At 40.8% G+C, this 27,096-nt stretch overlaps 1 protein-coding gene across 2 annotated transcripts; it reads left to right on the top strand.

The window, feature by feature from the left end:
• Positions 1 to 97: 97 nt before the first annotated feature.
• tmem116 (transmembrane protein 116) lies at positions 98 to 27,096 on the top strand. Of its 2 annotated transcripts, none has more exons than XM_041203164.1 (12): positions 98 to 285; positions 3,840 to 3,886; positions 5,592 to 5,655; positions 6,672 to 6,803; positions 8,664 to 8,768; positions 10,424 to 10,473; positions 12,466 to 12,543; positions 13,563 to 13,701; positions 16,465 to 16,609; positions 18,469 to 18,545; positions 25,817 to 25,976; positions 26,105 to 27,096. In XM_041203164.1, exons 1-12 carry the CDS (start codon positions 205 to 207, stop codon positions 26,122 to 26,124), a joined length of 1,098 nt encoding a protein of 365 aa, XP_041059098.1. In that variant the 5' UTR covers positions 98 to 204; the 3' UTR covers positions 26,125 to 27,096. The 2 variants fall into 2 exon arrangements, with proteins under 2 accessions (XP_041059098.1, XP_041059097.1); XM_041203163.1 differs by having other exon boundaries at positions 10,421 to 10,473.

The following is a 27,096-nucleotide window of genomic DNA, read 5'->3' as shown; positions in this document are numbered from 1 at the left end:
CAGAGCCTGGCAGCGGACACAGAAAGAGAGATCTGCTTCTCATTGTGTGCAGCACTGGAATCTCTGAAATACCCACAACTGCTGCTGTGTCAACCGGACAGGAACTGCCGTCAGACGACAGAAGAACCAGTCTGACAAGAGACAGAGAACATTTACTAGCGTAAAATAAACCAGGATTAAAGAGGAGGTGAAACAGCGCTTGCGATGGAACATTTATCAACGGCGATGGGCAGGGGTTCCTGGACTTTGGGGTTCAGCATCGGTACAGAGGAACACTCATCTGAAGTGAGTTATCGCTTTTTATTCCCCCTGATACATTGTATATGTTACATAATCGTGTTTAGTGTCAGAGAAGGAAGATCAATCCAGCAGCACAATCAACTGGTGTCCTAATTTCAGGCCAGTGCTCTGAGCTACTTATCTTTAGTCTTAGCGTTTGTTGTGCGGGTCGGTACCAACTCGACTGTGCCGGGACTTTCTGCTGTTTTGACCACAATTGCGGGACAGAGGCAGGTTTCCTGCGGATATCAAATTAATTTTTTTCCGGGCGTTAGCACCTTAAGTGTCGGCTCTGGGTAAGGAAGGAACAGAAACCGACTAGCCTGGAAGGATTTGAAAAGAGAGGGAATGAATATTAACAGAGAGAGGTCGGAAGTTGGAAGGAGACATGAAAGAGATTGTCATCAACCTGTTGGATTGTGGCAGCCTCGTCCTCTCTATCCCACACTGTTTAATAAAGTTTGTTCCGACGGTAAACAGAGTTTTTAATAAGAAATTATTAACTGGATGCACGGGAGGTTTGCATCCCACACAAACCTATCAAAGCTGTGAAAGAAAACAACATATTGACACTAACCACGGACCTTGGATTGTACTTTTAAACTGGCAATCGTTATTGAAATATTTAAAATGCCAAAATGTATTCTAAGTATCAAATGAAGTTTCTAAGTGTGGTTTGAAAGATTATCATTTATTTCGCTCTGAATAGGCGGAGTCTTAACCAGTTAGAAACTTTCTTCAGGGTCCATTGTATTAAAAAGCAAACTAAACAGTGTTAGGGAACGTACCTTAGACTCACCTTTCCCTATAGGACGTTCTCTTGCCAGATTACTTATAGGTCCATAAATGCCGGGCATCCGTGAGATTGAGTTCTCCAGACACCTATACCTGAAACTAGTGGATTCACGTGGCACCGGGTGTTGATTAATATTTGATCCAGTTGGGTGTATCACAGCCAAATCTGGCCCACAGGATTAGGACTACTGCTCATATGAAGTCTGTTTCTGTTCAGTCCTCATTGACCTGCACATTCTCATTTCCAGTATTGCGAGAGTAACTGGGTGATGATCAGAAGCCGGAGCCTGGCTTTTTCTTCCTGTCCCTAACCTAAATGGTGCTGCTGGGGGCCAGTCATATTCTCAGTCGCTACCATGGCTGAGGTCAGCATGAACTAGGGATTTAGTTCACAGCCTCCCTCTTCTGTGTAGCTCGATTGTAGACTTGTTTTACCTACTGAGCCATTTGAGAGCTTTGCTAAAAATAAAGCTTTCTATATCAAACTGCGTCACTCAGATATGTCATTCCATCACGAAAGGACTTTTGTTTAAAGTTCACATAATGCGCATATGTTGTGCAGCTGTTGCATTAGCACAAAGATAGTGTCTGTTTTCAACGGCAAACCACTGCAATAGCTTGACAAGCATAAGTATGGACATGGAAGACCATGGTCGTATCTGAAAAGAGAGAGAACCTGTTTTAGTTATTATAGTCCAGATCCGCATCAAGCCCTCCAACGTCAGACAAAACATGACTAAGATGCAGAGTTAAACTCCCTCTACTGTGTCCTAGCAATCTGCCTCAGCACCACCTCTATCGCAAAGTAATCACCAGCCATCCCTTGACATTTGCTAGCGAGATTAACAATTGATGCAAAGTTATGGGCATGTTTGTGCAATGGGGTTGTATCCTTTAGGAACTGACTGGAGAACAGAGCCCAAACCCATTTCACGTAGGACCCTAAATTCAGCGAAGAGGTGTTGCCCCCTTTTCACTCTGAGTAGGATTCAAAAGCAAATCTAAGAAATGAAATGTGCTCCTGCAAATGCTTCTTTAAACAGCTGTGGCATTATTTTGTGTTAGTGTTGTATAGTTTCCCTGGTTGAACTCTTCATTCCCTGAAAAAAATCATCAGACTGACATGAAAAATATTGTTTTATGATGTTAAAGATGGAACGCAATGTTTTGGAAAGACGAGTGTCTGGTACGACAGGTAACTTTAGGTTTAACGTTCTCTAATTAGTTATCTGACATTCCAATGCCCAATGGTGTAGCTGCTTCTGGTAATTATACATATGAACATATGAATTAGGAGCAGGAGTAGGCCACTTGGCCCCTCGAGCCTGCTCCACCATTCAATAAGATCATGGCTGTAACCTCAACCCCACATTCCTGCCTACCCCTTGATAATCTTTCACCCCCTTGTTAATCAAGAATCTATTTAGCTCTGCCCTAAAAATATTTAAAGACTCTTCTTCCATCTCCTCTTGAACAAGAGAGTTCCAAAGACTCAATCCTCTGAGAGAAAAAAATTCTCTTAATCTCTGTCTTAAATGAGTGACCCCTTATTTTTAAACAGAATTGAGTTTGTATTTATTTGTGGGAGTTTTGACCAAGCTTTTGGTCTATTGTCCCAATATCTGTGTCACATTGTTTGATAATTCTCTTGTGAAATGCTTTGGAACATAGGAAATAGGAGCAGGAGTAGGCATTTGGTCCCTTGAGTCTGCTTTGCCATTCAACTAGGCCATGGCTGATCTTCTATCTCAATGCTATTTACCCTCACTGTCCCCATATCCTTCATTCTTTAATATCTAGAAATCTGAAGATCTCTATCTTGAACATACTCAATGACTGAGCCTCCACAGCCCTTTAGGTTAGAGAATTCCAAAGATTCACCATCCTGTGAGTGAAGAAATTCCTCCTCATCTCAGTCCTAAATGACCTACCCCTTATTCTGAGACTGTCTCCTGGTTCTACACCCAAGTCCCAGCTGGGGGAAACATCCTTCCTGCATCTGCACTGTCGAGCCCTGTAGGAAACAATGAGATCATCTCTCATTCTTCTAAACTCTAGTGAATACAGGTCCAGTCTCTCAATCTCCCCTCATAAGACAATATCACTGTCCCACGAATTGGTGCTGTGAACCTTCGTTACACTCCCTCTCTGGTAAATATATCCTTCCTCTGAGAAGGAGATCAAAACTGCACACAATACTCGAGGCGCAGTCTCACCAAGGATCTATACAATTTCAGCAAGATATCTTTACTCCTGTACTGAAATCCTCTTGCAATAAAGGCTAACATACCATTTACTTTCCTTAATTCCTTGCTATACCTGCATGTTAACAAGATCACCCAGGTCCCTTCGGATATCAATATTTCCCAATCTCTCACCATTCAAGAAATACTCTACATTTCTGTTTTTCCTACCAAAGTGGATAACTTCACATTTTTCCACATCATATTCCATCTGCCATGTTCTTGGGATGAGATTTTACTAGGTTAAAGGTGCAATGTAAATACAAGTTTTTGTTGTTGACTGACAGCTTCCTACCTTGTCCAACAACATCCTGCAATCTGAGACAAAAAACAATTTGGGTTAATTTGAAAGAGGAAGTTGATGACCAAGCTGCAGTTTAATTAATTAAGACAGACTCAGTGAGCAACCCTTTGAAATCTGAATTCATTATATTCAGTAAATTAGTTTGAGAAATTTAATGGAACTCTTTCTTTGTGCTTGTCTATTGAGTTATTGTAAACTGTGATTCTGTTCCTTCATAGTTCTATGTGGCATTGCGATGGATACAGTTTTCTATGGTGGTTTTGAGGTTAGTTTTAAAAATATTTTAACATTTTTACCCATCCAATTTTCTCCTCTTTCCCCTGAAAGTGTGATTTCTTTCTGATGTTCTCTTCCACATATGATAGAGCAATCTCCCACTGGTCAATGTTGAGAACCTTCGACTCTGATTTTAGGTAAAAGAACCAAAGGTGACATGAGGGAAAACTTTTTTATTCAGCTTGTGGTTAGTATCTGGAACGCACAGTTTGAGAGTGTAGAGGCAGATTCAATCATGGCTTTCAAAATTATATTGGACAATTGTCTGAAGAGAACAGATTTGCAAGGATATGGGAAAGGCCAGGGGAGTGGGACTAGCTGAGTTGCTCTTGTTCTAGACCTGACACAGACATGATGGGCCAAATGGCTCTTATTGGTCTAGACAATCAATAGGCAATTCAACTCTGGAGGGCACTGAAGGGTATTCAGGATCTGGACTGTGGTTATTTTCTCTCCCGTATTCCTAAACCACAGGCATTAAGATCAAATGCAGCAAACCTACTGCTTTATTGACCAAAAAGCATCGACAGTTTCCGGCACAGAAGGAGAACATTCAGCCCATTGTGTCTGTGCCTTAGTCTGTGACTGTTAGGTTTAGCACAAACATGATCAAACTTGGTATCTTCCTGGTCTTTATGACTGAGCTCCACATTGGTCAGTGCATTTGCGCACTTAGACATTGAGTGAAATGCTTAAATTAATGTTTTGTTGCTTTTGAAGAATGTTGTACACAGAACTGCAGAATAGATCTACTTATTTTTCATTTTCAGATCAGTTTTCTCTCTTTCAAGGAGGATCTTTGCTGGGTACAGTTCCATGGAAGACATCCAGTCCCTTATATCTTGCCCAAGTAACCACTATTATTTCTATATAAGCCTTGATGATATTGCAAGTCTCAGACTGGGGAGCATCTCAGCCAAGCTTGATCCTATCTTCAAGGCCAGACATTTCCAGTTTTTTTCACCAGTTGGCACTCATGAGCAATCAGCAGATATTCCATCCCATAACTCAAGGCAGCATCCCGAATGCCACCCTAGCTAGGACCAGTTTATTCAGTACAAATCAAGGGGTGAACTTTGTTCTACATGATTCAGCTATTCATTTGCTAACTTGACTGGGCCATGAAGGGAGGAGGTTCTCATCTGTGGTTCCCATAGGCAAGTTATCGAGTTCAGCAAAGGTCCAGTTGTTCTCTTCAGAGAAGATGAGTGGACAGTTGTGGGTAGATATTTATATAAATTTCCTGCAAACTGCGTTTTTAATGGTCAGTGTTATAGGTTTATCTGTAAATTGTGGTTCCAATATTACAGAATCAGTTTCTCTCTCTCTCATATATGGACATACGAATTAGGAGCAGGAGTAGGCTACTCAGCCCCTCGAGCCTGCTCTGCCATTCAAAAAAGATCATGGCTGATCTGATTGTAACCTCCCTCCTACCCAATAACCTTTCACCCCTTTGTTTATCAAGAATATTATACTTATTATGATTTCAGCCAGTTTCTCTGTTTTGGTTTTACACTATTGTAGATTCATTCTGTCTTCTCTTTGTGGTACTTTCTCTGTATTGGCCTTTCATGCTCTCTTTTTGTTTCTATTTACATTGCAAACTGACTTTGATTTTCCTCCTCTGCGTCTCTCTGTGGATTGATTTTTATGTTGTGTGCATTCTCTCTCTCTCTCTCTCTCTCTCACAGTCTTATCGGTTCAGGCTCCATCATTGGATATGTAGCACTGCAGCAGCTGGCAAGGCACCCAGAGGTAAGGACACATTTTAAATTTCCTGGGTCACTCAAGTCCCAAGTAACTAACCAGAAAGCAAATTTTCTTTTGCAACCACTGTATCACACAACTCTCCCCTCCCCCACCATAAGTGTGAAACCATTCTAGCATAATGTTCAATGGATGTAGGCCAGTCTGCAGGATCTCATTCAAATAGTTATTCTTTACAGATGAGTCTATTTAACTATGGTGTGTGTGTCACAACTGAGCCAGATCAACTCACAAATGTGCACTTCTTATTGGAGTCAGTGACAACATTTAGAAGCAGCCGCCCCATCTGGTATTCCAACTTTCTAGCTCAGAATAACTGTTTAGAAGTTTAGAATTGGCATTATCCCAAAGTCAGTGTTAACTGCATCCACGCCAGTTGGTGAAGTTAAAACTAACAGCAACTTTCTTTCTATTGACTTAGTTCACAGTCAACACTACTTCCCTGCACCAGTGCCCCAATTAACCCCATTTATAGGTGTACAAATACCCATCACCTGTTTAACAATGTAAACGCCATTAAACTTTTACAATGTAATTAGTAAGACACTGACAGTCAGTTCATCTAAGATGACTGGTTCAATGACCATATTTTGCATTTGGCAGTATCTTTAGCTCCTGACCTAACAGTGGAACTTCTACCAGCCTCCTTTCAATAGTTCAGTATTCAAAATGGATAATAAATAGCAAAATACTGTGGATGTTGGAGATCTGAAATAAAAACAGAAAGTGCAGGAAAAACTCAGCAGGTCTGACAGCATCTGTGGAGAAACAGAGTTAATGTTTCGAATCCTATATGACTCTTCTTCAGAACTCTCACCCATGTCCTTTATCCATGGACTGCAGAGTGGTCAACAGACACCTCCAATAAATAAATCGGGGAGGTCAGAGGGCCCTGAAAGTGGGCAGAAAATCATCATATTGAAGGATGGTTTATCAAGAGCACCTATAATTTTGTTTTGATTAGCAAACTGTGGGCCACTGATCCTGAGTCCTTGGTTTTTCAGATTCGCCCATTGTTCTACCTGAGTTTGTCTGACCTGATGCTGGGAGTTTGCTGGCTGATTGGCGTCTTGCTCTATGGGGAGTCCTTCAGTACTCAGAGCATCGCCTGCTACAATCTCCAGGTGATAGGACAGGTAAGCAATGTCAAGGGTGAGAGAGGAGGGGAGAGGGAGAAAGGAAATGAAGGAAGCCGATTATGAAAGGGGTGTTGAAAATTCCTGTAAAATGTGCCAGAGAGAACTTTCACCTTCATTAAAGTGTTTTAATCATCACGTTTGTATTTTCTTCCTTTCTAACATTCTTCAATTTTCTCCATGCCAGGCTCTTTCTGGAGTAAAGTCCCAAGTTCACTCTCTAGTACCTCAACCAAGTGGCTGCTCTTGTGTAAACTTGGACAACTGAGTTTCCACAGGATATGTGATAGTGGTTGTATCTCAGCCAAGCCAAATCCATCCTCACCCAGTTACCAGGCTGACACTTCCCAGTGAGAGTTGCTGCATAATGATCAGGATCAGATGATTCCTCCCACCCTAATGCAATTATATCAGCTATACTGTAACCACAGCTGAGATGAGACTATTATTAAATGAAGAGATTCATTGAACTCCAAACATGCTTTTTAAGGGACCAGTAGATTGCCTGATCTTGACTGCACTTCTCCAGACTGATGGAGCATGAATCAACTGTGGGGACATCAGCCCAGCCAGATCCACATCTCTAAGAACAAAAATCATGGAAGCCTGGCACTAACCTGGGAGAAGTTCAGTAGATCAGATTGGGAGAAGAACAAAGATTTACAAATTGTAAAATAGAAATTATTTTCAACCTCATGGATAGACATGCAAATAAAACACTATGTGAGGGCACACATTTTCCAGGGAAATATTTGTCAATAAACTGGAATTGAAAAAGGAGATGGACAGTACACCCACAGACACAGTGGCTGTTAGGGGGCAGTATTAGTAGGGAACAGGGACAATAGGAAAGAGATTTTGTTGTGAATCTGCTGCAAATGTATATTGGATTGAGTCCCATGTCTTTCCTTTTGGCACCTGTCAGCACAAGATCAGGCCTGGGATAACTGTGCATTGCCTGCTACAATCTCCAGGTGATAGGACGGGTAAGTAGTCTCAAGGGTGAGAGAGGGGGGGAGAGGGACAAAGAAAATGAGGGAAGCCGATTATGAAAGGGGTGTTGAAAATTCCTGTAAAATGTGCCAGAGAGAACTTTCACCCTCGTTAAAGTGTTTTAATCATCTCGTTTGTATTTTGTTCCTTTCTAACATTCTTCAATTTTCTCCATGCCAGGCTCTTTCTGGAGCAGAACTCTTTCTGGACTCTTTCTAACTGTGCAACAGCATTACCAACTTTCCTTTTGCTTCTTCCCCCAGTTTTCCTGTTTCCTAGAGCACACATTCTTGTTGAGGTACAGTTCACAGGCACCAGCAACACTCCCAACACAGACAAAAGGCCATCTTCCGGTGTCCATCGGATCAGCTCTTTGACCACAATTTAAACAATGTAGGAGGATGGTTGAGGTGCTGTCCGACCCAGTGGGTAAACGCCTCTGGCATCCAGTGTCCACGTTGTTCCCAAACCAAGGAGGTGACCCAAGAGATCTCTACTCACTAAAACTGGCTCTACTACATAGAATGTCCAAGAGAGAAACAGGACATCTGTCCCAACAGGTCCATGCTGGTGTTTATACTTCACATGAGCCTCCTCCCACCCCACTTAATGTAACCCTATCAACTAAACCTTCCAGATCCTTTCTCCCTCATTTGCTTATCTAGTTTCTAGTTGCTCTCTGGGTAAAAGAGTTTCTGATCAATTCCCTGTTGGTTTTACAGTGATCATTTTATCTTTATGGCAGTTTGTTTTCGTCTCCCCCACAAATGGAAACATCTATTTCAGAAGTTTCAAATGACCTTCTAGGCAATGAGGCAATAAATAAATAAATGATGTTGCTGTAATGCTGCCTAATCTGTATTGCAGGTGCTATATATCTCATCTTTTTGCTACACCCTGAATTATACCTGGTGCCTGTATAGAGATCTGAGATCGAGGATTCGCGCAACGGTGAATGATTCATCTTGCCTGGTGAGTGTCTCTTTAAATTACAGTGGGTAAGAGCAGGTTTTAATTCCTCCTTCACTTCATCCCATCTGAAATGTATCATTGTATTTAATATTTTTCTTTTTTTTTATTAAGATGAACTTCTACAGATGGGCTTTAAACTGTTGACTCTCTCCTCCTCTTGGCTTACACATGATTACAGCTGCCCATTGGTACCTTGCCCCTACTGATCACTATTTGTGGGTGAGCCTATCACATGCTTGCCTATAGGCTTTTCAACTGTGGTGGCACCAGCCCAGCCAAATCCACACACAATCATTGCCTAGCAGTGATAACAAGCGCTATCTAACCCCAGGGGCTCTGAGGCCAACTGTATGTGAGCCGGGCTAAGATCAGTTAACATCACAAACCAGAGATCAAATCTGGAAATGTCTCCATCGATATGGTTCTGTCCCATCTCCTTGGTGCATTCACTTGCTGATCCTTCGGGAAGTGAGAATTTTATTTTTATTTCTATCTGTGATGAAATATTTGGGAGCCTGGTACTGACCTGAGGCAGTATCTCTCCTTCTGAAATAGAAACAGAAAATGCTGGAAACAGTCAGGCAGCATCTGAGGCGAGGGAAACAGAGTTCTTGCCCGTTCTAAGTGTTGGTTTAATTATTACCCTCTGGTGTATGGAACTATAGGACAGAGAAAGTCAGATCAATCTACCCTTAAATCCATTTCAGACCTTGTGCCCCTCTCTGTAAATATATTTTTTGAAAAATTACCAGCATCAGTTTGATCTGTCAGACTTTGCAAAAATTGTGCTAATATTGCGGTGGGATTAGAACAGAGCTCCAGATGAAGAATATTCATACTGTACAGGACAATTGGGTTAAGCAACTTCCTTTGGAGCTATGAATTTTATGATTTCACCATGATGTTGTATCTTAGTTACATTTAGTGTTACAAAAGCAGGTGTGATTGGAACAGTTTGTACAGTTAAAGTAACAAGGGATGTGCTTTTGTTATTTTCCTGCCCTACTATCCTGAAGCCGTAGACCTCTTTCTATTGAGCACTTGCATTATCTCTGAATGTCCAGTGAGTGTTACTTATTGGCTATTCAGCCAGGAAAGAAGCTGCATCCAATTCTGATCCTGTTTTATTCAGACATCCACAGTCACACATTTTACCAGCAGGACTCATTGGACATTGGTGATCAGGGATTATGAACCCTGATTAAATTTCTCTTTCTTTAACCCAGGGGCTCTCTTGAGATTATTGTAATTTTACGAATGATAGCCTGGCTGAAATGAGCTAATACAGCGCAGGCCACAAACCAAACTTGCACTTTCCTAGTCTGTGTGGCATAGCACATAAGAACATAAGAAATAGGAGCAAGAGTAGGCCATTCAGCTCTCGAGCCTGCTCCACCATTCAGTAGATCATGGTTGACCATCTACCACAACAGGCAGTGCCCAATTGACGGAAACTAATTCTGCTTTGCCATAGCTGTCTGGACATGATTAACAATTACTGTTCTTAATCTTATGGTTTTATGTTGAAATTTTACCTCTTTTCTTGTATTTGTAAGATTTTAAAAGTAATATTTGTTTACAAAATTGACCGTTTGATTTTACTTGGCTGATGTTCTGTGACTCTGAATTTGTTATTTTTATTCTGTTTCGAGAAGATAACTGAAAGCAGTAATAGACTGAGCAGGATCGTAATAAAATTATCCAGGTAAATGTGTACAATTTATTTATTTAGCTAGTTGTCCTTGCCTTTTGACAATACTGACTCTGCTGGGATATGGATCCATGGTTTCAGCCACCTTGTTAAAGTACTTTTTCTTCATGTGTGAACCCAAAACCCTCAATCCTGTTCTCACCAAGTGCCCATACATACACACTTTTCACCGGAAGTCGCTGCCTCATTTTTCTCCTCTCAAGTTGAGGAAGCAGTTAATAAAAGCATATGGGAACCTGGGCTTTATAAGCAGGGCCTTGGAGGACAAAATAAAAGGAAGTTATCATCAACCTGTATAAAACCCTGGTTCAGCCTCAACTGAAGTATTACGTCTAAGTCTGGGCACTGCACTTTAGGAAGGGTGGGAAGGGAGTGGTGAGGGTTAGAAAAGATTTACAAGAATGGTTTCAGGCTTGAGAGACTTCAGTTATACGCAGAGATTGGAGTAGATCGGGGTAGTTCTCCTTTTGGAAGGGAAGGTTGAAAGGTTTGATAGAAGTGTTCAAAATCATGAGGCACTTGGTCAGAGTAGATAGGGAAAAACTATTCCTGAACGGGCTTGAGAACCAGAGGACACTCATTTAAGGTGAGTGGAAAAAGAAATAGAGGCAAGGTAGGGAAAATCTTTTGCATTGACTGGTTAGGATCTGAAAGCACAGCCTGAGTGTGTGGCAGAAGCAGATACAACTGCTGCTTTCGAAATAGGATTGGATAAATATCTGAAGAAAAAACATAGAATGGATTTGCGGGGCTATAGGGAAAAGGCAGGGGAGAGGGACCAGCTGAGTTGGTCTCAGAGAGCCCGCACAGGCGTGATGGGCTGAATAGCCTCCTGTGTTGTAACAATTCTATGATTCTAAATCAGGGACGCCAAAGTCAGTTGTGTGCTGTTTGAGATCAGCTAATTCACTGCAAATTGGGAGTTAAATCTGAAACCCTGATCCATTCCTTTTTTTACTTCCAGTCTTGAATAATGTGCTGCTGGCTGGCCTTTCACCTTCATCCTCCGTAAACTTGAGTTCACTCTGCCAACCATATGCTAACTTGCACAAAGTCCCTCCCATTCACCCATCACCCCTGTGCACACTAACTTACCTTTGTTCCTAATCTGGAAATGCCACGATTTAAAAATTCTTGTTTTTGAATCCCTTCATGGCCTTGCCCCTCCCTATCTCAGTAACCTCCTCCAGTCCTACAACCCTCCAAGAAAACTACGTTCCTCTAATTCTGGCCTCTTGGATATCCGTGGCTGTGCCTTCAGCTGCTAAGGTCCTAGCTCAGGAATTACCTCCATGAAGCTCCCTGCCTCTTCTACCTCTGTTTCCTCCTTTAAGTCACTCATTAAAACCAACCTCTTTGACCAAGCTTTTGTTCACCTGTTCTAATAAGTTTTATGTGGATTGGTGTCAAATGTTTGGCAAACAATGTTCCTGTGAAGTACCTTGGGGCATTTTATTATGTTAAAGTGCTATATAAATGCAAGCTGTAAGTAAAAAATGATGTTGAACATTTAATCCACTAGAGGGGGCTGGAGTTTTCATTTTGCAGAACTCTGCATGACACAGGACAGCAACTCAACAATGTGCTTCATATAATCATAGAAACCATAGAATAAACTATGGAATATCACATCCAGCTGTTCTTGTAGCAGCAAATGCAACATCTGCTTCAGGATGAACCTGCTGCAGTGAGCAACATGGGGTCAAGTGTTGGACAAAAGGGTTGGTTTTTGAATAGTGTGGAAATTTCAAAACTGCAAACTTGTTAAGTAAGCCAGACATCTGATTTTTGTTCCTAAAATAGAAATCTATTTTCCCCACAATTATTTGTTTCTCTTGTTGTCTACATGATCATTATTAAAGATGTTAAGATTAATATTAAGTCATTAACCCTATCTACCTGAAGCATATTTTTGTTAGGACACTTACAGCCAGTTGAAGAAAAAGGCTTTCACCCCATTAACGCTATCAAGATTTTGTCTTGCAGTTTGATTCCTCTGCTACTGATGGTGCCTGTATTTTGTATTGGAAATGGATACGGTTGTTATGCTAACCTCAGCAATTCGTAAGTAATGTATATCTCAACATGCTCACCTTGTGGTATTGGTTAATAAGAAGCAAAGTGCTGATGTCCTCTCCATATCCTCCTTATTACCATGACTTCTGTAACATCGTCTGTCTTCTCCCCCAACTCCACTTCAGCTCATCTAATGCTGAAGCATTCGTCCATGCTTTTGTTACAAGACTCAACTGTTCCAATGCTATCCTGGCTGGCCTACCATCCTGCACCTTTCTGGCTCCTTGAGCATACCTGATTTTAATTGTACCATCATTTGCAGTCATGCCTTCAGCTGCATGGGCCCTAAGCTCTGGAATTCCCTCCTGATGCCTCTCCACGTCTCTCCCTCTCCGCCTTTAAGATGCTCTTTAAAATCTACCTCTTTGACTAAGCTTTTGTCACCTGATCTAACATTGCCTTTTGTGGCTTGGTGTCAGTTTTTGTTTGGTAATTGGTCCTGTGAAATGCGTGGCAATGTTTAGCCATGTTAAAGGTGCTATCTAAATGCATGTTGTTGTTGGGATTGGTGCATTTTCAGGTCATCAGCACAGACTTCTGGGTAGGTAGCTGACCCCTGGGAAGGTGTCTGGCTCCTGGGCAGGAGTTGCTGCTCTGTCTCCAGGTTTCTGGAGAAGAACTAACAGCTATGGTTCGTCCTGGGAAGTGAACCACCCATTGTAAGAGGCGTAACGCACACAAATCCATCTCCCAGCGCTCTGCACAACAAGTTTTGAAGAATTTCTTACAAAAATTACTCTGGATAAATGGAACTGCAAGTGGATTATTGAGCACGAATGTTGTAGGTTCAATCTTTCACCTGAATTGGCTGATCTCAGCTCAGGCGGCTAATGGCTGTACCAGGTGATCAGTGTGGCCTTGAGTCATCAGGTTGTTGCTTCACAGGTTGAATGCTTTCGATCTGGAATTGTTTTGCTCTCTTCCTTTATCTCTGCATTCTATCCTGTGGAAGGGTTATGGGTTAGAGGAGCAAAAGATTAATGTTTCTTTCGTCTGTGTCACCACAGGTGCCTCCTCCTTCACACTGGAATGCTTGAACTGAACAGCAGTTATAACAGGGTCCATAAGAATGCATGTCACAGTTTGTACCTGTACAGAACCACCATCTTCCTCATTTCCTTCTGTTTTACATTACTCGGACTTGTGGTAAGGATTATATATTTAATGACTTTATTTTAGTGTTCTCTCCTCCATTTTAAACATATTTTTTCCTGTTGATTAGCTGATGAGACTGGAGGTAGGTGACTGGCTGCCACTTCCTCTTGAGACACCCAGAGTGACTTGGTGGGTTCATGCCATGATTCTGCCCTTATTCAACATTCAAGTTATAATGTGGGCATCATCCACTCCACCCATCAATAAGGGTTGGCATTTGTCCTCCAGATGAGCAAGTAGTCCAAATATTATTTACTTGCCTTGTTCCCATATCACATCATCTCCTTTTCCTTTATCCATCTATCCAATCTAATCTTGAACAGAGACATAGTTTCTATCGTAAACATTAACCCTGGAAGTGAATTCCACAGATTCACAACTTGCTTGCAATCCATCCTATGGCGTGGAACCCAATATTGTACATAGTACTCTAACTCTTATTAAAGTTTTGCTTATGTTCATCATTACCTCTTAGTAATTATATCCTATACTCCTTAGATTTCCATTAACTTTTTCACACTTATTAATAATTGGGAGCTGCCTTTAATATCCTGGGAACCTGTACCCCAAATCCATTTGCTTTTCCTTATCACTGAGCCCACTTCCATTCAGAATATAATTACTATTGTTATTTTTTTGCCAATGTTCATCACCACACATTTACCACCATTGACTCCCACCATTTGTCCATCTTGTCAGCATCCCTTTGCTTCTTTTGCCGTTCTAATGAATTAATTATACTTCCTACTTTGGTATCAGCTGCAAATTTCAACAGTATCCCCTCAAGTCCTACATCCAAATCATCGATATATTCAGCGGCCTTGGAACTGAACCCTGTGGGACACTAGTACTCATTTCCAACCTTCTCCCTTCTAAACAATTTTTAACCCAGTTTTCTATGTTTACTTTAATTCCACGGCTCTTATATTCTCTGATTATGGTCCATGTGGTACCTTATCAAAGGTTTTCTTAACGACCATGTAAACTTCATTATTCCCATCTACCGTGGATGTTACCTCCTCAAAGAATTCCATCAGGTTTGTCAAACAAGATCATCCCTTCTGAAACCTAATTAATTTATCTTGATACATGGCAACTTTATAATTAATGAAAAACTCAAACGTTTCTTACCACAGATGTTAAACTAACTGGCCTGTAACTGCAAGATTACCTCTGTCTCTCTTTAAAGGTGGGTAGTACATTAGCCACTCTCTCCAATCCTCCAGGCACACATTCACATTGAGTAGGGCCCTGAAATATGTAGCATAGGGAGTACCTTATTACTACACTGGAGTGACAGCCTAGATTTTGTGCTTAAATTTTTGGAGTGGCATTTGAACCCAAAGTATTCTGACTCAACACTGAGCCCCAGCTAACATCACTTAGCAGGGCTGCCCTCAAGAGCTATTGCTGCAAAATAGACAAGCTGAAAAACGCCTTCCTTCAGTTTCATCTTCTTAAAAGGGAACTTTTCTATTGACTAAATTTAAACATTCTGCAACCTGTGGTGGTTACAACAGGTGGGAGGCAGCAATTTACGTGAGTGTGAATGCAAATATCATTTGGGAGTAGATTCTTTTTTTCAATGCATAGTTCCTTTTTTCTAAATATAGAAAATGATTGGGTTAAATTTATGATAAGACATAATAGGAGTTGGACTGGTCAGTTGCTAATGATTTTGGCTGATACTGTGTTTTCTTTATTTATTTTGGCTAATTACCACCTACCCTCACCACCTCTTAAAGACACTGCCCCCCCTTGAGAAACAATTCTGCAAGTATATAGTCAACTGGGTAAAATCCTATATGAGGCTAGATGCTGAATGACATGGGAACTTGATCATAAGGACACCACAATTGAGTTTGACCCTTTTCTCCCACGCACACTTCCAGAGGAATCACTGGATGAGGGATCAGTCTGCCTGATTCTTTACCTCCTTTTAATGAAGGCTATTGAAGCCAATTGTAGCACCATTAAGTGCTGCCATGATTGAAATAAACTAAAGCTACAAACTGACAATCGAGGCAGGCCATTCTGATTGTATTATGCCACAATTGATGGCAATGCTTTCAGCTGCCTCATCTCTAAGGTCTGGAATTCCCTCTCTAAACTGCTCCACCTCCACCTCTTGTTTCCTTTTAAGTTGCTCCTTAAAAGCTAACTCTTTGTTCAAGCTTTTGATCACCTGTCATATTATTTCTTCATCGGTCGAATAGCCTTTTATTTGCACATTTGGTATCAATTAAAGGAATAGTTTACAACTGGACGCCATATGGTTTTATTGACTTAAATTAAAAGTTACCACCAATCACAAGCAATGCTCAACATACATAGGTGTAAATAATACAAACTCGATACTCGTCTGTGCCCAGGGTACAAAAGTGACTGATCTTCAGTGGCATTAGCATTGGTAATTACCCTGAGAGCTCTGACTGGGATACTTGACTTCTCTTGTATTGGGCTTGCATGCATGCCTTACACAAGCACCCCCAACTCCAATTTGTTATACACAACACCATACTGAGCATAGAGATGTTTCTTATCTGGAATGATGTATACACTAGGTTTGATGATCTAACTCCCACCAGGACAATGGACCCTTAAAACCAGAAGGCCTGTTGTTACAAGCTGTAATAATTGAATTAAATAAGAGAGAACAGGCTTTGGCCTAATAATAAGCTGTTGTTCGATTAAAGTATTATAGCAGTCAGGTTAATTACTTTGAAGTTTTTGTCCTTCCATTCCTCTCTGCAGATTCTTCTAATTAAAACCCGGATCCTCTATAAGAAATTGGTGACTCTGACTGGATTTCTTGGAGACCAGCAGTGGGCAAAGATCAGCGTGATTGAACGGAGAGTCTTTCTCTATCCCACAGCCTTTTTGTTCTGTTGGGGACCAGGTTAGTAAGAGTCTGCATGGGTGGTCTCTGTGACTCTGTGGGTATGATAATGAACCAAATTATGGTTGGCATATTGAAGCAACATCATACTGCTCCATGACTCAGCAATTTAAGATGTGCCAGAGGTTACTTGAATCATGTGCCTCAGTGCCAGCGCCTATACGTTGTGTTGTAAACTAAATAAGCTACACATCCCACAACAAGGGATCACAGGAGGACATGTTGGTGATAGATGGGCTCCTATATATCTCATATGGGTACAGTTAAAAAGCCTCCATGAGATGAAAAGCATTGTTTGTATAATATTAGCTGTGTTGCATTGAGAACCTAGGTAAAGGGCTAAAGCCTGTACAGGACATCACCAAGGTTGGAAAGAGCAAATGACAAGACGGTATGTCAGGAAATAATGATATGGTGACCACAAGCTTGGGCTTTTAAACCCTGAAAGTTTCAGAATAAGGGACACCTGAGGGAGGAGGGAAGATCCACAGTTTTGAGATTCTGGAAAAGAATATTAAAGGAAAAGTTGATGCAATTAATTTTAGCTTAAACACAGTGAGAATAGAGGGAAAAGGAAGAATGTCAGACAATACAATTATTGGATCATGAGACAAGCACTCACAGGATGGAGTGCATCATCAACAAATGCAGAGGGAAAGATTCTGACGGGGATTCTAGGGGTGACAGTTATTTATCAAACAATACGATTCTTGATTCTACCAGTCCAGAAGAGCCTCTCCAGCCGTGGGTTACACATGTGGTAGGTGTGTGATTATGCATGTGGTGCCTGTGTAAAAGATGTTGATATTGTTACGACCAGGATGGGAGGAATGTGCAGTTGATCTGGCCTCACTACTCTGCATGCCGCAACATTAGTTTAAATATTCAATTCACTCACCAAAATGGCCAATTATTTCTCTTTACTACTGTTACCCAGAATAAAAAGGGAATTTAACCAGACTTCTTTCAATAAACAACAAACTTATTAGTTTATTATAAAAAAACCAGTCTTGTCGAATAGAAAGGTAAGGCTTACAAAATACAGTATGGAATATGAAATTATACTAGTTACACTTTCAAGATACCTTGAGTGTCACACACAAAAAACAATATAATAAAAAATAGAAATGGAGGAATTCAGCCAAAGGTTAAAAGTCAATGGTTCAAAGGCAAAGGATGGAGGGTGGAGTCCTTGAAATGGTGTCCAGGTTATATAGTTGGTCTCTCAGCACTGATCAAAGACTCTGGCACTGTCTTCCTGGCCTGTCCCGGGAACACTCACAGGCATTCTATCCAAGCACGTAGCAACTTTGGAACAGCTTGTATTTACTTCTGGCTGTGGACTGGCTCTGGACTGCAAAAAGTCTGCTGTCTTCCTTTTCAAGCAGTTGGTCCTTCTCAAAGTAAAATCAAAATCCACTTTTTTAAAACATAGTCTTCCAGGTATGTTTTTTTTTAAAGCCATAAAACCCATGTGACCCCTTCACCAGGGTCAAGAGATTTACAAAACAAAAACAGAATTACCTGGAAAAACTCAGCAGGTCTGGCAGCATCGGCGGAGAAGAAAAGAGTTGACGTTTCGAGTCCTCATGACCCTTCGACAGAACTTGCGTTCGAGTCCAGATTTACAGCCTTTTTTCAACTGCTTAATTACCCTTTCTTGTAAAAAGGTGCTTTTTCCAAGAATAGCAATCAGAGTCCTGCACTAACCCTTTAAGGGACAGTGTCTTTTGAACACAAATTCTTCCAGAATGTTCTTAGTCCTTGAAGGTGAACCATTTCCTGTGATTAAAGTGTTACAATGTAAGTGAAAAAACATACTCCTTTTAACCTCAGTTTATGATTTCTTTTCCCTTTAGCGACCATTCTAGCTGTGATTAAGCTGTTGAAACCAACAAACATGCCTGTTCTTTATGTCATACTCTACATCTTACAGGTGAGTTTTTAAAACACATCACCACTCATTTAGGAGAGGGGCAACACCTCTGACATTCTTTTCTCTTAAGTTTTCTCTCTTTAAACACACTGTCAGAGTGACCAAGTGCTGTAGCATGATTGTAATATAATCTGGCTAGGCTTATTCCACCCCACCTGCCCCTCCTAAGAGCAGTGACGTACATAACCCAACATTGTTCAGTAGGTGCTAGGAGCTACACGGAACCTTATGAAAATGGCCATCCTTCATATGACATCTAGACAATGCCTGCTAGCAAGCTATTCAAATACAAGGTGCATCACAACTGAACCTGAACATGTTCTGGCACAACACACACACATGTCCAGTCCTGCAAGGACAACCATTTAGATCATGTATTCAGTAATAAACTTCAAAAGTACCTTATTGGATGTAAAGCACTTTGAGACATCTGATGGTTGTGAAAAGCGCTATATAAATGCAAGCCTTTCTTTTTATTTTTAAACTTAACTTAGTGTTCAGAATGGCAAGTGTAAAGATTCACTGCTGAGGTTTGCCTTTTCAACTAAACCTTGTATTGGTCTTTTTAATTAATAGTACAGATGATGTTCAGGAATGATTACAGTGGTACAGACTGGAACCTGACCCTCAACTAGTGCACAATTGAGTCCAGTGCTCCTGAGGCATAAAGGATCAAACAAAATCAGGATTCCTCTTGCTAATCACTAGTCATGACCTCTAGTGGAAACTTTGTATGGGATGTTAGGTGAGGACAGGATTTGGCTCATTTACAGTGCCCTGAGCACCCCACCCAACACCCTGCTGCTGTTAAATAGCACGTGTTACCACTTCAGAAGATACCAGTAACTTAAAAAAAAAATCTGACATCTCAGTTAATTACTGAAGGAATTAAGCCACAATATTCCACGGTTTAGCACAGAAGAATTTTTACTATCCAAAAGTCAAACAAACACTAAATACTTAGGTAACCTCCTATACTTTAAAATGCAGAATCATTATAAGTTAAACATGAATTAACATGCCAATATGGTCAATTAAATGACAAGATGCAACCAAGACAGATCTTACTAATTGGCGTGGCAGCCCACTCAGCATGTATGTCATCAATCTCAGTCAAAGTCCTTCAAAACTGTCTTCCTCACAAAGAATTTCAGCTCCTCCTTGTCCAGGATTTAGCCTGATCCCCAGTTACAGTAGTGTACAACCAACCCAAGTTCCACAGGCATAATCTTTATCAAAAATGCTACCCATCTGCAGAACCTCCTCAACCCAGCTTACGATGGTCTGAATGGCAAAGGTCCACCAATGTTATCTTCAAGTAACAATAATAGCTGCAACACTTGTGTATTTGCTTATTCTCAGCTTCTGCATCTAGTCTCCATCTTTTTCAGCCTGCCTGTATTGCACTACTGGAATCATCGTCGTCTACTAAGCTCTGATGGACCTGTGTCAAATGTTTCAACCAGTTTCAGTCTCCCCAGTAGTTTTGGTTTCCATTCTCAGTTTTAGTCTTAGTTTCCGTAACAACTGGAAGAGTCAGTTTCCCTTTTCAGTTAGGGTTTGTTTTCAAAAAAATATATAAGCTTTGAAACCATGGATTCCATTGCATGTGCCAACATTCACTGTCTATGCTGAAGCATGAAGTCTCGTCCCTTGGGTCAGGTACTGGCAATATTGGTCCTGCACCAGCTCAAGGGTGCACCTGTTCCAGGGTAACAGTCATTCTAATGAGGAGAGAAGGGTTCCTAAAGAATCAATCTTCTATCTTTTGGAACATGAAATACGTGTAGGACACTGTTGGATTTAATTGTGCTCCTCTAAAGGGAGGATTTTACTTGGAATCTCAAGAAATCCTCCTAATATTTCTTCCGTCCAGAAATCCTTTTAATTTAGAACAATCCATAATTTTGTGTTATTTATTCACTCTTTACATGTCCATTGCAGTTAGTGCCATATAATCTCCATTATGTGCAATGACTCTGGATCTAATACTTTGTGTAATTTTGTGCTGCCTTGTTCCCTGATCCGTGACCATTCCAAAATGTTTCTCCCACCTTTGAATACATTTCCACTATTCTGTACATTACCTGATATGGAAGTTCTTGATGGGACAAAGCAAGAAAGAACTTACATTTATAAAATGCTTTCCATAATTCTTGAAACAATTGACCACCAATGAACTACTTTTGAAATGTAGTCATTGTTGTAATATAGTGAAGTGCTACAGCTAATTTGCACACTGAGATCACACAAAAGCAATGAGATAACGACCATTTAAAAAAAAATCCAAAAGAAAAACAGAATTACCTGGAAAAACTCAGCAGGTCTGGCAGCATCGGCGGCGAAGAGTTGACGTTTTGAGTCCTCATGACCCTTCCACAGAACTTTAAAAAAAATCATGTTGCTCGAGAGATAATTGTTGATCAGGGCATTAGGAAGAACTCACCACCTCTGTTTCAGATAGTCTCATAGGATCTGATCTGTGAGTGCTTTTTGGGACCATTGATGAGTTTTGCTTTATACCTAACCATGTGACTTCTGCCCTGGCAGGACCAGATGCTTAAAATGGAAAATTCCCCATAAATGATATCCCTCACCTTGAACACAACTGTTATATCAGAAAATAGCTTTTTATTTATAACCAAGGCATGATCAGTATGTTTATTAACACATTTTCCTGTTTATAGTACGAGGAAACATTGAGACTAGCTCAATTATTGGAATTCTTTATATTCCAAGGGAAGAATTTTCCCCCTGTTTGGAGGGGGGTGGTTTGTGCAGAGGTGCCTCTGGGAGATTATTTAGATGTTTAAAACTTAACCTAAAGAAATTAAATACTTTTAAAACATGTCCCCTCATGTGACAGTGTCACATGAGCTGGGACATGTCACATGAATTAAAAAATTTTTTTTTGAGATTCCATGAAAAATGCGAACGCTGCCTGGGCTCTTTGCCTGCCTGCCAACCTTAAGGTTGGATGCGCAGCTCATTTTATTAGTTCAATTAGTTTTTAAACAGGCCTTAAAATTTTAAATGATGCATGGTGACGTCGGGACGCCCGCCTCACATCGCCGTGCACCGTTTTACGTGTCGGTGAGCGGGCCCTGCCCCTGTTTGCCAAGCCAAATTCTTCCCCAAGTGCCTCAGAAATGGGTGAGAGTGAGGCTTCACAATTCGGTGATGCCACATTGCTGCAGGTTCAATTCTACCCATTCTGCTCAGTTCCTATACTGAGTTTCTTCAAACAGGAAGATTCTAGTTAAATGCTAGTGCCTCCCTGTGCGATCTCTTTGCAGGATGACTGCTGCACACCCCCCTGGAGGCTGAAGAATGGTACCAACAGCTAAGGGAACCAGCTTTTCGCAACAGAAATGTTGGACCGGGCAGGTCCCACAAACCTGGGCAGAAGGGGGGAGGTGGTGGAAATTGAGGATGACTGTCCTACTTTGGTAATCTGATATGATCTTAATACATGATTTTAATACCCAATAGCAGAGTAGCGCAGGTTGCCTCTGTGAGAGAGTCTTGAATTAGACCCTGAAGAGTGGGGACAGTTTTGAGTTGTCAGCTCACAAGTGTAGCTTGTTTGTAAGTAAGCAGCACGTGTTTATTCTAACAATGATCTCTTGATGTTCTGTGTCTCTGTACCAACTCAGTCACCCCAAATCAAACATGCAACCCGGATCCTTTAGCCCCAACAAACCAAAGGGTACTGGATCCAACAAACTGGCAACGAGAGTAAATTACAAAATGCCACCGAAACAAAAAAAGGTAAAAAGCAAGGAAGAACAAGGAAATCAGAAGAACCAAAATCAGGCTGTACCTCGCATGGTAGTTGTAAATAAAATTTCTTTCTTGATAGTCAAAGTAATCCCCTCAGAGCATGCCGCAATTTGGAAGAATGGAGTCTTTCGGCCCAACCTCAGATGACTGGTCTCACTATGTTGAATGCCTCACGTTCTTCTTACAGGTGAACGACATTGCGAGGGAGGAGAAGAGACGCATGATCCTTCTGTCCATGTGTGGGTGTAAGACATATGGACTAATTCAAAATTTTTTGGCGCCCAGTGCCCCAGACTCAAAGTTTTGGTGACTTAGTGATTCTTTTACAAGGTTCACAATCAGCCCAAGCTGTTAGTGATGATGCAACTGTTTAAATTTAACTCAGGAATTAGAGCTGCGGGGGAGACGGTTGCTTGTTATGTAGCAAGTCTGAAGCAATTAACCGAATATTGCAAGTTTGGTACATCTATCAATGATATGCTTAAGAGATCGTTTGGTGCGGTATAAACGAAAATGAGATTCAGAAGAGATTACTGACTGAAACAAATTTAGATTTTCAGAAGGCATTGGAAATCGCTCTGGCAATGGAAGGTGCAGTGCGAGACTCAGAAGCCAGATGAGGAGTGCAAAATGGCGACATCCTCCATTTTGGGCGGAGAGCCCCAACCAAAAAGAGCGCTTTACTCAGAAGTGGGAAGCAGCCACCACTAGCAGACAAATTAAAAGGGATAACCTAGAAGCAAAAACATGGCATAATAGAAACAGAGATGGAAGCAGACAACCTTGTAATGAACCACAGTTTAAAAAGTTTGAATGTTTCTTCTGCCATGATTTTGGACACCTCATGAGACATTGTAAAGATAGAATCAGGAAGACTTGCAGACAAAAGCCAAAATCCAATAAGATTAACAGCTTTGAAAAGCGTGAAGTAATAGATCCTGCTATTTATTCGTTATATAATTTAAAGGTAGGAAGAACAGAGCCTATCAGAATGAAGGTGGATACTGGTGCTGCCTCTACGGTGATCGGTGAGCATACTTTTAAATACCTGAATCATGCAGAACATAAGCTGAATTTAGAAGTAACTGATGACACATTAAAAACTTACACGAGAGAAGACATACAAGTCAAGGGTGTATGTAAAGCTACAGTGCATTACGGAGCTCAAACAGTGAGATTGCCCTTGATGGTAGTAGCAGGCAGAGGACCAAGCTTACTTGGACAAAACTGGCTGAGGGAAATCAACCTTGATTTGTCAGAGATTCCAAAGAAAAGTGAAAACCTGCTGAACGACCTTAACATACTGTCAGTTTTTCTCTTGTCTAAGTATGTAGCTCTGGAAAAGTATGAAGGGAAACAGGAAGAGTTCTGCACTTCTCTAAGTAAAATGAAGGATGAGTTGGCAGAGAAGACACAACAATGCTTAATTTTCCAGGAGGCAGTACATCAATCCAAAAAAAGAGATGGAAGAACTGAAAAATCAGCTATGTGAAACCAAAGAAGCTTTGGAGGCAAAAGTCACAGAATTTTCTAAGAAGCAGGCAGATGAAATTTTGGAAAACTCAACCAAGTTCACTCAAGTTGAGCTTACATCTGAGATTAGTCTGGCCAAAATGGAAGTCAAAAAGAAAGCCAGGAATAAAGTCTGTATCAGAAAGAAGAACGCCCATCAAAAGACACAGAAGCACGAATAATACCGTTGATCTTGGCAGCGTAACAGTAGACTTTTATCCATAGACCGGGAAGTCAAATTACAAATGCAGTCACAGTCGTTTACCCTTGCAAGTAAAAGATGAGGATGTTCCAATTCCTCAGGAATTCGTTTTGTTATTGCACTTCCCGGACTCATCACCGATACTTACAAGACAAATTAAAGATTGGACAAACCAAAATCCGATCTTATCCAAAGTGAGAAATCAAGTACTTCGTGGTTGGCCACAGAAACAAAAATCTGATTAAATGAAATCGCATTTCCAAAGAAGATACGGGATAACCCAGCCAAGAAAGTATTTTATTGTGGGGAGCTCGGGTGATTGGTTTTCGTCCTTTTGGAGGAACATTGTTGTTCAAACTTCACATTGTGCATCCTGGAATTTCTAAAATGAAGGCTATAGCACATCGTTATATGTGGTGACCGGGAATGGATGCAGAAATAGAAAACTGAGTGAGAAGCCGTCTGTAGTATCACTGAAAATGGATAGACATATACGAAGTGAGGTCACCCGCATCTTCTGGGCCAATACACAAGCTACAACAAAGTTTCGCAATTAATAAGTTACCTGAAGTGCTACTATCAGATAATGGAACAGTATTCACAAGTGCTGAATTTAACCAATTTACAAGCCTCAACAATATTGTTCATGTGAAAACATCCCCATAACACACTTCTTCAAATGGACTTGCCGAGAGAACAGTTCAGACATTCAACTCTGGAACGAAGAAATTGGAAATTTGATAGCAACTTAATTAGCACGATTTATTTTCCATTATAGAACCACCCCTCATTCAACAACAGGTATCACACCTGTGGAATTGTTGATGAAGCGCAGTCTCAGATTGAGACTGAGCCTAATCACGTCAAACTTGGGGGGAGGGGGCAGAGAGAAAAGTAGAAGAAAGGCAGCAGAGTCAGAAAATGGGACATGATGTCACAGTTGGCACAGGGCATTTAATGTAGGAAAGTATTTGCGAAAAATTAAGAGGATCAGCACAATTGTTCGGTGAGAAAAGTGCAGTAACTTCCTCTTTCTTGCCATGTGAAAGCTGAAGATAGAGTAATTAGGAGGTATGTGGATCACATGAGAAACCAAATACCCAGAAATGTTCGAGACTGAATTGACATCTCCTGTTGTAAGAACACAACTGAGTACGAATGTGTTTGAAGGGCCAACTGTACCTGAAAGAGTCAAAGAAACAGATTTACAGGTACCTACTGAAGAACCAGATGCTCAGACGACTCCAGTAAAGGAGGTTCCAAATCCAACTTCAGAAGCTGTAGAGTTGAGACGTTCTACATGCATAAGGAAATCCCCAGAGAGCATGACTTTCTAAATAATTGATCTGTGTAAATAACTTGATATATTGAAAAAATTGTAAAATGTATTTTTCAGTAAAGGGGGAGGGATGCAGTAATCTGATATGTTTTTAAGACAAGTGCTGTAAGATTACATGATCATAAAACCCAGTCACTGTAGCGTGGGCTACCTCTGGGAGTCTTGAATTAGACACTGAAGAGTGAAGATAGATTTTTGAGTTGTGAGCACACAAGTGTAGCTGAGTTTAGTTTATAAATAGCATGTTTATTCTAACAGTGATTTCCTGATGTTCTCTGCTTCTATACCAACTTGATCACCCCGAGTCAAGCATGCAAACTGGATCCTTTAGCCCCATTATCTAAAGGGCACTGGATCCAACACCTACACACAAAAAAACAAAAGCAGATTGAATTCATTTTTACAAACCTAGCTATTTTATTTTTTTAACTGCAGGCATTCACAGCTGCATCTCAGGGACTGCTGAACTGTATTGTGTACGGTTGGACACAGAGAACGCTCCAATACGTGAGACAAAAGGCTCGTCGTGATGTTGATACACAGACTCCACTCCTACGTTCTCAGAAGCGATCATACTCCAGCATGCAAAATTCTAGTGAGATTAAATAGCTGACCATTACTCCTACCCTCTAAGGGGCCAGTTGAGAGATTATAGCCATAATTTCACTCTTCTCAGCCTCAGTGGATACATGTATTTATTAACTTACAATTTATTTCTTTCAGAAAGTTTGTATAAACTATAATGCACATGACAGCAGAACACATGGATAGCACTGAGGCAGTGGAAAATGACGTGTTGTTGATCTTTCCAATGACCAACTGACTGAACAGAGCAGGATGGACATGATAATTCCACAAAATCTATCATCTAAGTACTAACCAGACTCCAGTCCTACTCAAAGAGGAGCCACATTGAGTGAGAAAGCCATAGGGAAAACCAGTCAAACTTCCAATTCAGTCAGATCAGAGAGTAGAATCAGGCTAGACACAGGATATCTGGTTACCTCCACCTCCAATCCAGACAAGGGCCAGGATGTGCAAGAGAGTGGATTTGCACCATAATTCATAACTACCTCCCCCACCCACCACCACTCAGGCTTCAAAGACATACCTTGGCTCTGAGCTGAAAGACCAGAGCATATGCATTTTTCCTTTGGCTCTTACTAACAAACTACTTTACAAAAGGGTTATGTAAGAATGTACTTACTGCATAAGGGGTTGTTACACCCTACTGCATGAGACACAAACTATACAAATTGAAATATTCATTGAAGATAAAATAAACCTTAGTTCTAAATTTAAAATAAGTTAAGATGCTCTTTTGGACTCATGCTGCTTTATATTTCAGAATCCTATTAAAAAATACCATCAGGGCATGTTAAAAGCAAGGATTTTTGGATTTGACTCTGCGGTGGGGTGAGGGTTTATGAGCTGCTTTATTTTAAAGAGAGGGAAAAAGGAATAAACAAGCCCACCTGTTTTCCCACCCCTCCTCACTGTAGGATAATATAAATAATGTATTTAATAGGGTCAGAAACTTGCAGGGGAGATGTAGTGCAAAGAGTTAATGTTAAGTACGTAAATAGTCTACATCAGTGATGTAAGCTCACATGACAACAGCGTATGCTGAGAGATAGTTCTATATGAAGCCTCGTGCTAAGCCTTGTACTGTACATAGTCAGCAGAATGTTCAATAAAAGGTAAAGTTTACCGCA

Source organism: Carcharodon carcharias, chromosome 13 (genome assembly GCF_017639515.1).
Source record: "Carcharodon carcharias isolate sCarCar2 chromosome 13, sCarCar2.pri, whole genome shotgun sequence".
Lineage (NCBI taxonomy): Eukaryota > Metazoa > Chordata > Chondrichthyes > Lamniformes > Lamnidae > Carcharodon > Carcharodon carcharias.
The sequence above is the reverse complement of the archived record's forward strand: the minus strand, read 5'-3'. Positions and strand labels throughout refer to the sequence as shown.

What these genes read in the sequence shown, in the direction of transcription:
- tmem116 (XM_041203163.1), top strand. Translation starts at nt 205, where the DNA reads ATGGAACATTTATCAACGGCGATGGGCAGGGGTTCCTGGACTTTGGGG. An exon ending in ATCGTAATAAAATTATCCAG is followed by an intron (nt 10,474 to 12,465) that starts GTAAATGTGTAC and finishes TTTGTCTTGCAG; the next exon opens with TTTGATTCCTCTGCTACTGA. An exon ending in TCATACTCTACATCTTACAG is followed by an intron (nt 18,546 to 25,816) that starts GTGAGTTTTTAA and finishes TTTTAACTGCAG; the next exon opens with GCATTCACAGCTGCATCTCA.